Source organism: Poromitra crassiceps (assembly GCF_964638095.1).
Source record: "Poromitra crassiceps genome assembly, chromosome: 12".
In the NCBI taxonomy this organism is placed as follows: Eukaryota; Metazoa; Chordata; class Actinopteri; order Beryciformes; family Melamphaidae; genus Poromitra; species Poromitra crassiceps.
In genome coordinates, this window is record NC_139632.1 from 19,389,549 (window position 1) to 19,401,768 (window position 12,220).

General features: G+C 44.0%; 1 protein-coding gene across 1 annotated transcript; it reads right to left on the reverse strand.

Moving 5' to 3' along the window:
• Nucleotides 1-608: 608 nt before the first annotated feature.
• On the reverse strand, nt 609-10,505 carry fsd1 (fibronectin type III and SPRY domain containing 1). The gene is made up of 13 exons (XM_083647067.1): nt 10,439-10,505; nt 8,835-8,930; nt 8,538-8,669; nt 7,573-7,674; nt 7,313-7,335; nt 6,741-6,862; nt 5,320-5,529; nt 5,126-5,224; nt 4,040-4,193; nt 3,824-3,906; nt 2,088-2,339; nt 1,584-1,672; nt 609-1,484 (listed from the first exon to the last, which is right to left on the reverse strand). Exons 1-13 carry the CDS (start codon nt 10,451-10,453, stop codon nt 1,374-1,376), a joined length of 1,488 nt encoding a protein of 495 aa, XP_083503193.1. The 5' UTR covers nt 10,454-10,505; the 3' UTR covers nt 609-1,373.
• Nucleotides 10,506-12,220: the final 1,715 nt, after the last annotated feature.

The window sequence follows — 12,220 nt, forward strand, 5'->3', positions numbered from 1 at the left end:
GACCCCAAACCTGGTTTAACAACTTTCAAAATACAGCTTGTTGGCTGAAGCTTCTGGCTAGCTATTTGTTACATTAGGACTACAGAGAGCAGCAGGCTAGTGCACTGTTCATAATGGCTTTTCTCTTCAGGAAATAAAATGCTGACGTTAGGTGGACACACGCACACACACACGTATACTGTACATACAGGCAATGGAGTACAGTGGGATCTAGGGTGAATAGAATGTGTACAGTACAGACAGATGTTTCCAATGCATTCAATACATGTCCAACAACTCTGTGACCCCTAATCCAAGCTGGTCTGTTGATGAAAAACACAGTCAACATCAACTGATTAAAAAAGAAAGAGAGAGCCTCAGTTGGAGGCTGTGGAGCCAAGTTTGCTGCATGCAGTCGTATGGGACCGGACTACAAATTGAACCGTTAGATCTACATGTATCCTGGGCAAGTAAAGCAATACCACGCTCCAATATGTGTTACACTTCATCTCTTAACTTCTAACTTCATGATCCACTAGTTGGTGGCAAAGTAGTGTTTAATATATTCCTGATTCAGCAATGAACTACATTTTATACAGTAGCCTCATCTACAAGCAGATTATTTGGATTACAAAGGTTTGAGTGGGTTGACTTTGTATTATATTAAAGGAAAGTTGGTGGGAGAAGATTTCAACATGATTATTTCTACTGAGCTACATTACAACTAAGTTATATGGACAATGACACAATACATTGTTTTAAGTTGAAATGGGGAGACGATCTCTTGCACTAAAATATGAGCATGTTGATATGGATCAGCTGATCACACCTTGCCATTTGGATATGAGATTAGGAAGGCACAGGGAGAGAGCAGAGTAAGACGAGGCAGGGCGTGACCAGTGGGCGTGGCCCTACACCTGCAGCTGGCTGCATGACGGTATGGTTAACAGTTAGACGAGGCAGGGTGTGGCCAGTGGGCGTGGCCCTACACCTGCAGCTGGCTGCATGACGCTATGGCTAAGAGTTTTGATGATGGAATGGGAGGGCAGCGGCCAGCGCTAAATGATTGCTTGAATAGCAGTGGGACAGAACTAACCAGTAAACAAGTAAGACTACACTTAATGCGGCCCAAGCGTCACAACAGCCAAGAGTCATAAAACTGAAGAATTCTGTCACTGAGGGGTCAGATGATTCGCTCGTTCCCCAAACTGTTTTTCCCGTCATGCAATGCAGACATTGCATTAGATACAGACTAAAGCCATCATGATCCAGTGATTTAACTCTTCCATGATATGGCTTTGACTGCAGCCAGGGCAGAGAGGTAATGTTCTGCAGCAGCAGCAGGTGACCGTGGCTGGGCAGAGCTGGGCAGGCATCCAGCTGGCTGGCTGGGACTAAGTGAGGCTGGCATTGGAGCTGCTGGTGCCACTGTTCTTCCTCTGGCCACTGTTTACAATGCTGGGAACCTGCAGCCCCGTCTGGACAGAGAAACTACCGTTCCACACCTGCAGGGGGTGGCAGATTATCAGTAAACATAACGTAACAGGGCATTCCTTTATAGATAACACAGAATTTATTTGAAAACTTTTAGAATAATTTCTCACCATGAAAGCTGGTACGATTGGCTGCTGGAACTTGGCTTTGAAGGTGTGCATCAGCTGCTTGGTTTTGGCATTGTAGAAGGACAGTGTGCCTGGATTGAAATAAGGAGGTGAATCCTACATATTTACTGCATATTCTGAGAATTAAAACTAAACAGGACAGAAATATTCCTAAGTAGGCTTGACCACATCAGCACTGCTCCACAAATCTTATTAAAGGCAAACACAAATTTTGACATCTTTGACTGTCCCCTGACAAAAACCTACTCAAGTCGAAACATTGCTTGATCATCTGGAATGCATTTTTGTGAAGTAATGCTGTTCACAGGAGCACTTTTGAATATCTGCAATTTTGTCTTTGCACAGAAAAAGTATGCAGAAAATTGGATGTGTGTGCAACTTTTGAGAAATATTGATGATTTCAGCCCCAATTCAAATATTACAGAGCTTTTCAATGGACCAAAACTGCTGATCTGCGATCATTCAAGCACTGACTATGCATCTTACCCTCCTCATAGTTGCAGTAGACTCCTATACGGTCTGGGATGGGGCACTCCAGGGTTCGAGCCTTGTTGTTGTGCTTGGCTGTGAGGTTCTGCTGTAGCCAGTTGTTCAGATGGATGCACCAGGAAGCGCTGCTTTTCCCCAGCTGGTCAAACTTACCCAGGCTGCGCAGGGCTACACCCACCGCAAAGGCCTTGCTCTCCTTGTCAAAACGCACCTCCCAGTACTGCTGGCCAGCGTCTATCATGGTGTCAGCTGGGGTTTCACAAGGGAGACGACAAGTTCCTCAAATGTATATTATGTACAGTTAATACATGTCTGCAGTTACGAGATTCAAGGTAATTTTCATAGCCATAGTGAGCAGAAGATGGCGCAAACAGAACAATCCCAAAATATAAATTATAAAGTGCAAAGTAAAAGTCATTTAAAGTGATATATAATGGGGTCAATATAAATGTCCATGTAAAAAGTCCAGTAAAAGTATTTTAAATGTCAGTGGGATAATGTCCATGGGGGAACCCAGTCATTGCACATCCAGTTTGCTCAGGGGGCATCGGGGGGGAGGGAGTGACAAAAGTCCTGATTTGTGGGGGTTTTCGGTTCTCATTGAATAGGCAGATGGCAGTTGGGTAGAAGCTGTGCCTGTGATGTGTGGGGTGCCCTGTAACATTATTGCACCATTCCTTGAACTGTTTAGATACATGTCGCACTAAGCGGTGAGCACAATTTTCCATAGACATTGGGGGAACACATCTCACATTGTCTTCTGGCACCCACAGGTACATAAGCAATTACAATACGCCCATAGTTTTCTAGGGAAAAGGCTTAGGTACAAGATTGTGTACTACTAAGTGCAGTTACAGTAGTAGATTTCTCTCTCTTCACCATACTGTAAAAAGTGTACCAAAATGATTGCCCCTTTGGTCGAGTGGGTGACAATGTACACTAGCAAAAGATCATACTATCGCCAGCTATAAAAGTTCCATGGTGCAAAGTTAGCTGGTAGGTTTTCTAGCAAGCTTGAGAGATGTCTTGTTATCAAATGAGCAATTGTCATTGACATGTTAGATTTGCATGAAAAGTTCTCTGCTACGTATTTGGGACATTTCAAACCAGGATGTTATGCCTTGCTCTTATTGAAAGGTCTAGTCTTGTCTGCTGGCCAGTCTAGTGTGGTAAATCTTAGTACATTAATAATAGGTTTATCCACTGAAACCCTGAAATCAGGCTGAGGAACAAATATCACTTGGGTCATTTTTCTGAATGGGAAACGTATGGTTTATTAGATGTTTGTCATGTAATCTGCAATGTATTGGAATAGACAGGAGTGAACCAGAGCTGGGTGGAGATAAAGTCAACTCCAGGTTCCTATAATCTTATTGGTTGAATTATAGATGAATAGGCAGAGTAAAAGAACAACAGTGTTAGCCATTCATGATCTTGGGAGATGAGCAGGCTAGCTAACTAGCTTACCTATAGCAACATGCTAACATTGCTAGTTTAGAGTAAAAAGGTCAGTTGTGCTAACTAGATAACCTAGTATGACTAGATTGGCTTCCCCCTTCCCCAGTTAGTAGCAAGACTGCCAGGCTTTGTAATTAGCTTCCTCCTCTCTTACGCCTAAAGCTACTTTGTCACAAAAACAGTTTCACCAATCACCAAATGTTTATATAACTAACACTCTGATCTGCGTTGTGTGCATTAGGTAGACTGTTTTTGGTAACAGTGTGTATGCTCACCCAGCACTGTGTAGGACTCGGCTGTAAACCGGTCTCTGCCGATCCGGGCAGTCGGCGCTCTCTTAGGCGACATCAGAGCTGACCTTACAGACGAGACAGATAACAATGTCTGACTGTGCAAAGATCCATATTTCTAAGATTTAATCTTTGTTTGATGAAAGAGAGTGTGTGACCACAGGCCTTATAAGTTGTTACAAAGACATCCCAGTTACAGACCTGGCCGGGGAGTGCAGAGGGGAGTTGGTTCTGTTCTTCTCCTTGCGGATCTCCTGTATCTTCCCTCCACCTCCAGTGCTGTCCCACTCCACACTCAGGTCCTCCACCTTCAGGTTGTGGTGGGATGAACCCGAGTCCAGTTTGAACATGAAGGCTGCAGGCAGAAGAGAAGACAGGCTTTTGATTAATTGAAAACTGGGAAATATATGGCTGTTGATGTGAAAACCACGTAACTGCAACATTGGTCAGGTTAACTTGAAATTGTTTTGTTTTTTGTCTGTGACCCTTGGGCATTTGAAACCTTTAATTTTTTTTCTTATTAACATTTTTTATTTTGAATAAAAAGGATACAAGACAGAACAACCACATGAAACAAGCGACATCAACAGCGAAAGGAAAGTGAGCTGACAACAGAAACCAAGTTATATGTTACACATAACTGGGGCACGTGACAGTGCCTTTAACGGTCGACCCGGCTCCGCTATAATAGACAAGAGCAAATAGAAAGAAAAAACTCTCTTTCTCTCTCACACACAAAAACACACACAAACGATAAAACAGACTAAATGAACAGAGTATACAGGGTCAAGTACAAAGGTAAAGGTGTCTCAGTCAGAATCTCTCTAGGTATGAACACAGGGGTGACCATATTCTCTGAAAAGTGTCGGATTTCTGATGTAGGTCATAAGTCAGTGCAGGCAGAAAAGGAGACAGGCTTTTGATTAACTGAAAACTGGGAAATATATGGCTGTTGATGTGAAAACCACGTAACTGCAACATTTTTCAGGTTAACTTGAAATCGTTTTGTTTTTTGTCTGTGACCCTTGGGCATTTTAAACCTTTTCAAACCCCACTGGATAGAAATGCATTGAGGTCAATCTGTTCCTGAAAATTTTTGAGATACAAGGTTTTCTCCTGACAGCAACATTCACAATAAACTCACATACTTATAAACAAGGACTTGCGTGCATTGTTGTTCCTACTGTACTATTACAGCCTGATAACCCTGCTAGTAAACATCCTCAGTAATTACAGTATTTCCCCCGGTGGCTGAATGGTTCAGCCATTATACCACAGTATCCTCACCATGTGTTTCTAGTGTAACAGGCTCAGAAAACTCTCCCGCCACGGCCTTGTTACACGCCCTCAGTCTGATCGTCATATAGCGGGTGTCAAAGCGCAGGCCTGATAATAAAAGACACAAAATACGCCAGTTAATTCAGCTTCATCATAGTTTTGCATCAACTGCCAAATCTCCCCTGATTCTCTTCCTACTGTACCTGTGAGTGTGTGCTCCATCTCTCGTATACCCTCGACCACCATCCAGGGATAGTCCTCCCTGATGCGTGGTGGTCCCTCGTGGTTTGTGCGTCGGTACTCCAGGATGTAGTGTTCTATCTTGCTGTCAGGCTCCGGTAAGGTCCAAAGTATAGAGATTGTATTGTCACACACCTGGCACTCTGAAAGTTGGATCTCTGGAGTGGCTGGCACTGGAGGAAAGAGAGGGGATATAGTTTCTCAGCTTCTGCCGCAGCACTGCTGTCAGCTGCAAGCAGAGCCAAAATAAACTTTTTGGCTCAACTACCAAGGCCTGGTAAAGTTAAAAACAAAACAAAATGACCTGCCAAGAAATTTCTTGTAGCATCCTAAATAATGAATATACAGTAATTTTTCATATACAGTAGATATGTCATAGCCTGGGTAAACCCATCCCCCACGTGACCTGCTCTCAGACCTGTTCTCAGTCACTAGTGACTGGGAACTGAGAGAGCAGGTCACGTGGGGGCTGGGTTTACCTAGGCTAGATATGTCATGCTACCCATTTTCAATACTAGTTCCTTAGTAAATCAGTTACTGACTGAAATCAGGGTATATGCAGGGATCCTCGATACCTTTTAAGACCTTTTCTAAGACTTTTTTCAATATATCTCAAGACTTCAATTCCACTTTCATCACAATCAGCGATAGGGGTGTAAATCACAAGTTTCATGACGATACGGTATTACCGTATATTCTTTTGACAACGATTCGGGATTTGCTGACATCACATAGTTTGCCTTGATACAATATCGATTCAATTCAGGGGGGGGGGGCGATATGAGACGATATCATATGCTCATTTAACAACATCAGCACAATAGCTGAAAACTTGAATACCTCTCAAATGGCGATTAAGAATTGTTAATACTTTTTAAGGGCCTTAAATTTCGCTAAACTGATTTATCAACTTCTAATACTTTTCAAGACCCCACAGATACCCTCCATCAAGAGACAGAAGCAGACTGTTTTAAACAGTTGCTCACTCACACAGTTTATATTTCATCATGTGATTCATCACATGGGAATCATGTTAAGTTTAAGAGTTTGGCGTTTCAGTTAAACATGTAGCCAATCAGCAGCCCGTTTGATACAGAGCCATGGTTTAGCTCTGATTTGATTAACTGAGTGTTCAACCCTAACCCAAAGTTTGAGAACGGGCAATGGCTGTACAATACATAACTAAGGCATTCAAATGTTACTGGTTCAAAACATTAGCAGCCAGTGTGGCAGCTGTCATTAACAGTTTCATCCACCTAAAACAATATTTACTGTCATTTGGCGAGTGTTAGTTTTGGATGCTGGTCGCAAGTACTGCAAACAGTCACATGCTGCAACTCTATCTTTTCTAGCTCTGTGTCTTTATTTCTACAGCGAAGCAGACCTGGGAGAAACGTGATGCCCTGCAGCATCTCTCTCTCCTGGCTGAAATCCACCATCAAGTGACTCATGTTGTCACTGGCTTTGGCCTTCAGGGAGAGGCGGAAGGCCGGAGCCATTGTCACGCTGCAAACAAAAGAGAGACACACAAAAAACACAAACACACAGGGTGGAAACGAACACGATCCATTATTCAACTGACTCAGAGGCAGGACTGTGAAGGCAGCAGTTGGTAATTCCAATACTGTTCACTAGCTACTATAACAGGCCACTAGAGTCCACTAAGTCCACTTCTGTTTCTACCACTCAACACGCCACCCTGATCAACACGCAGAAGCAGAGCTAGAGAGGGAGCGGCACTCAAACAGAGGAGGGATGACACAGGATGGCACAGACTTGAGAAGACAGCGGGAAACACAAAGACAAAAGGCTCGAGTGGAAATCTTTCCATTGTGCTTTTTGTCTACGAAACTGGTGCGGTGAAAGCATGCACGCTACATTATCAGATGGCTCACTGGTTAAAAGAATGCTATGAGGGGAAATGAGACAGAAGCAATGGATAGCCGAGTACTATACCTATCCTTAATGTCTTTGGCCGCCTGGAGGGGAGAGGCAGAGGGGGAAAGGAAAAAGGAGAGAAGAGATACGGAGCGAAGAGAAAACTGAGTTGTGGCTCAATTGTGATGTAAATTGAACACTTACAACGCAAAGCTGCTGGTGTTTGGGTTAAAATAATTGTGCTGGTAGTAAGACACCACAACAAGGAACAATTAAAATCATATATATGGACACTGCAATCCACTGTCGTTACTAGACAGTAAGCAGGGGGTGTTCACCTGGGTGAAACCGTCCGTCTCCGACGAGCAGAGGGTCTGGTTGGCGAGCTCCATCAGCTCCTCTGAGCTCTCCAGGGCTTTGGAACAGGCGCTCAGCTGACTCTGAGGAGCAGATCAGGATGAGTAAGAGTCAAAAAGAGTCGATTTGAAATGTCTTGCGTATTTGTCTGTAGCATAATGGGACCATTATGTTCTCTGTGGTGGCTGTGGAGCTTGCTGCATCATTTGAGTCATGGCTTGGTCCTGTGGTTTCAATATGTAGCACAGAGCAAGACAGTCATAAACAAAGATAGGTGGAGTAGAATACCGTGAGAATACAATAGAGGTAACTGGTATTTTACCTGAATGGTACTAAAATAATACTATATTTCAATACAGTTGAGTTGGGAGCCGATTGCTGTAAAGAAAATAAAAAATAAAAATAACACAAATCAACTATTGGGTGACATCACATTTTTGAACCAATCTCTTCACTTATAATAAATAACCTATTGGCAAAATAGCAAGTACACATACGCATGATGAGTACCGGTAATGTGTCTTGCAGAAATATGAAGCGTGACATTTTGCGTCAGAAAATAAGCTATTTACAGGACGTAAATACACGCATTACACATGCCCTATTTCCTCTGTTCCAGGCTGCTGCTTCGATTAAAAAAAACTTCTCAGGGTGAGTTAAAAATCATAATTAAAGCTGGAAATAAGGTCCAGATTGTAAAAATTTAATTCTCCTTTAAAATACCCACAACAGCCAAAATAGTTAAGGTTTAAAGGTTAGAAATTCGAGAAGATATGATGAAATGTGACAAAAATCTTTGACTGGACAATGTAAAAATCCTATCCCCTAGTGAATAGAAAATAGGATTTCTACATTGTGCTGAATAGAATAGAATATATTCTATTCATGTAATAAATTTGTTCAAGCTAAAATACATTTGCTAAAACACTGAAGCAACAGCAGCTACCTGCATCTCATATGTGCGGCTGGCCCTCTCCTGTTTGATGCGCGTCATCATGCTTTCCTTCAGCTCATCCAGCACAGAGTGGAGGGAACTGAACTCAGACTCCATGTCCTCCTGGACTTGGTTAGAGTTCACCTGGTGTCAAACACAAAACTGAGTTAACACAGTAAACACGCCTGACACAGTTAGATGGGTTAGATCATAATGAATACATCCACAGAGGGGGAAATTAAGCTCATCTAGTTTGCTGACTGGAACAAATCTAACAAGATTAAATATCAGCCCCGTGTGCACATGTACCTCCAGGTTGTCGAGGCTCTGTTTGATACCGCATATGAAGTTTGTGATCTCGTCATTCTTCAAGGCCAGCGTGTTGGTGATTTTACGCAGAGATTCCTGGAACACACACACACACACACACACACACACACACACACACACACACAACATCTTACTTATTTTATCCTGCTTTTGCTACAGCTGAGAAGACAATAACTGACACTTCCATAAAGAATAAGCAAGTAAAGAGTATAACATTCTAAGTTAAGTTAAGTTGAGTTAAGTTATCCTTTATTTATCCCCATGGGGAAATTCATCCTCTGCATTTGACCCATCCTCTACTAGGAACCTTCCTAGAACTAGGAGCAGTGGGCAGCCTCAGTGCAGCGCCCGGGGACCAACTCCAGTTCTTTTGCCATTGCCTTGGTCAGGGGCACTGACAGGAGTCTTAACCCTAACATACAGTACATGTCTTTGATGGTGGGAGGAAACCGGAACACCCGGAGAAAACCCACACGAACACGGAGAGAACATTCAAACTCCACACAGAAAGGTTCTGGGATGGACCGGGGTTCGAACACGGGACCTTCTTGCTGTGAGGCAACATTGCTAACCACTGAGCCACCTAGCCGTCCTAGGTTTGACGTCACTACATTAGTGACCTCAAACCATGTGTCATGGGCAGGTCAAGGTATGCCGGATTTCATTCAAACCAAACACCACATGAGAGATGATTTAATTGATGAAGACATATTCAACCAGAGATGAGGAACTGGTGTTGTGTTTGGTTAGAGACTCCCAGCCCTTCATGGCACATGGTTAAACATTTGTCTTTAGACTGGATGGCATCAGAGAGAGAGGGAGCCTCTGCATCTGAGTTGGTTCAACCAGCCCTCTGAGTGCAGGGAGGGAGAGGACACTTCATGGGCGGAAGGATGATCATGCACATGTATAATTTAATAATGCGTCTCCACCACCATGGAGACCCGTCCACAAAGACCATCATGACCAAGTGGCTCAGTACACGAATCAAACGTCTGATGCGACAGCGGTCCCGACATGTTTTGGCCTGACTGTCCCACAGTGGAAGCCGACTATACAGAGGGGTTGTAATGCTCCTTGAAGCGAGAGAAGCTGCACCAAGGCCCCCGTCGGTGACAACGGACGGGTCCATCCGTCCATCCCCGATCCCGATTACCATGTCTGCCTCATCGAAAGCCTGCAAAGATACACTGACTAACGTGACCCCTTTAAAATAAACCCATAACGTTACAGTACAGAGACCAGCTAGCTTGTTTCGATACAGACTTAATTGGGATCAGCTGAAGCCTCGCGCAGTCTTATCGTTGTAACCTGACAACAACCGTCAAAATGGCAGGTTCCTTAACGTTACACTCGAAGACGAGGACTTTCCAAGACAGTATTTAATCCATGACCTCACCGCTAACCGGATAAATGACTTGATATGAAACGACGTTGAAATGCAAGTGTCCACGGCATCCACAAAGTCCCGTACTATTCCGCTACTACTAGTACTACTCCCCCTCCTTCCTTTGTATAGCTACGCCCCGAGACGGCGGACAGTCCCCGGCATCAGAGACACCTGTTCCCCGGGCCGGGCTCACCTTCTGGTCTCCCATCCCGCCGCTCCGAGGCTCCAGCGCCGCACAAACTGGAAACACACCGTCGCTATTTTCCTCCACAGTCGCCCGATTTGGGCTTATTTGCAGCACTGAGCTGGTACTGATGCTGCTGGAGTGCAGTGCATCTTCGCTCACCAACGCCTTGGGCCGTAGTGCGCTGTACGCATGCGGCAGAGGAGGATTCTGGGTGTTGATGTTTGTGTGTGTCTGTAATGGTGCCTTCAAGTGCTGTTGGAGGTATTGCAATTATGTTTATGTGCACTTCAAACTAAGTAGATATTCTTTTTTGTTTTGTAAATGGCCTTTGAGTCGCTACAAAAAATAACAGATAACATGTTTTCATATCAAAAAGGTTCAGTGTGTCAGTTTGAAAGGAATAGCTTCATTGTATGCCAGGTTAGTCATGGTCAACCCTAGTCTCGCTGGCCAGCCTCCTCTCCCTTCCATCCTCGAATGGAAGGTAGAGGAGGCTGGCCAGCGAGACTAGGTCAACCCTGACCCAGACATACCCGAGGCCTTTATGACCAGGAGGGCTACGCTTTTCTATTTTCTTAACAGCCAATCCCTGACAGAGACGAGATCAGCAGGCGACGGAGCAAGGGTCAACTGGAAAACACTGAGCGATGTTAAGGATGATGTCATAAACCACTGATGATGTCATGTTATGCCCCACAATCGTCAAGTGATGTCATACCCACTGATGATGTGGATGACGTGGCATGAGTTGACATCATCTCCAGTCTCACACCCGTCTCCAAAGTATCCATCCTAGAAATGGAGCACGTATGTTATTGATTTACAATTCTACCCACTACAAATAGAATTTAGAGTTTATTCATTAGGCTATAAAGAAATGCTAATATGAACTGGCTGATAAATTAGTTTAGATTAGCCTATTACTTGTAATTGTTGTTAAATTGGTTAAATTGAAACACCATTACATGGATGCTTTTATTCTGTTGCTGCAGCACAAAGATTTCTAAAATAAAACAACAGCCACCAAAAAGCTACTTTTGCTGCAGGGTCCAAATTGAGTGTGCAACAAGTTACAGATATAACAAGAGCAAACCTTTAAAAGCCCACCCAACACCATTGCCACCTCCCATATCCCGCTAGTCACTCCCCCTACCTACCCACCCCTTGAATCCCAACCCCGGACTTCCTATCCCTAGCTACGGCCCCTTTTCCCACTAAACTCACTAAACTTCCATGACTGACTGACTAACTGACTCTTTGAGTGAGTGTCCTGACTTTTCCATCTTAATCCGGTGGGGCCTGCTGGCCCAGTGCCATGGGAAAAATTTACTCAAGACTCTTGAGCATTTGAAGGCAGCATGAGATCACATTTTTGTAGGTGTTTTGGGGGTGGCTACTTCCGGCCCCCATTGCTCGGACACCCATCTTCAATCCTGGCCTTCATTGTGATCTCAACTACACACCTCACCTGTACGTTTTGTGACTGCATCTTGCATGGTTGTGGTGCTTTCGCGTTGCCAAACCAAAATCTGTCCACAGACAGACATAAACACCTGGCAAAGTAGTGTACTGCTTCTGTGATAGTTCCCGCTATATAGGTGTCTCTATAGGACCACATTTTGCCATGATGACACACACACTGACTCACAAGATGAAAACAATGCCAGCCACATGCTGTCGCGGCTGGTAATAATGTAGATGTTTGCCAAACTATGTTCTGTAAACCTCTGTCACAAAACCAAATTGAGGCTATACGCTTTCCTTCACCAACAGATTATAGGCAGGACC

Excerpts from the sequence above, each read along its gene's own strand:
- fsd1 (XM_083647067.1), bottom strand. Across the intron at positions 8,670-8,834 it reads AGAGCCTCGACAACCTGGAG|GTGAACTCTAACCAAGTCCA; the intron begins GTACATGTGCAC and ends GTTTGACACCAG. Across the intron at positions 6,863-7,312 it reads GCCAAAGACATTAAGGATAG|CGTGACAATGGCTCCGGCCT; the intron begins GTATAGTACTCG and ends TTTTGTTTGCAG.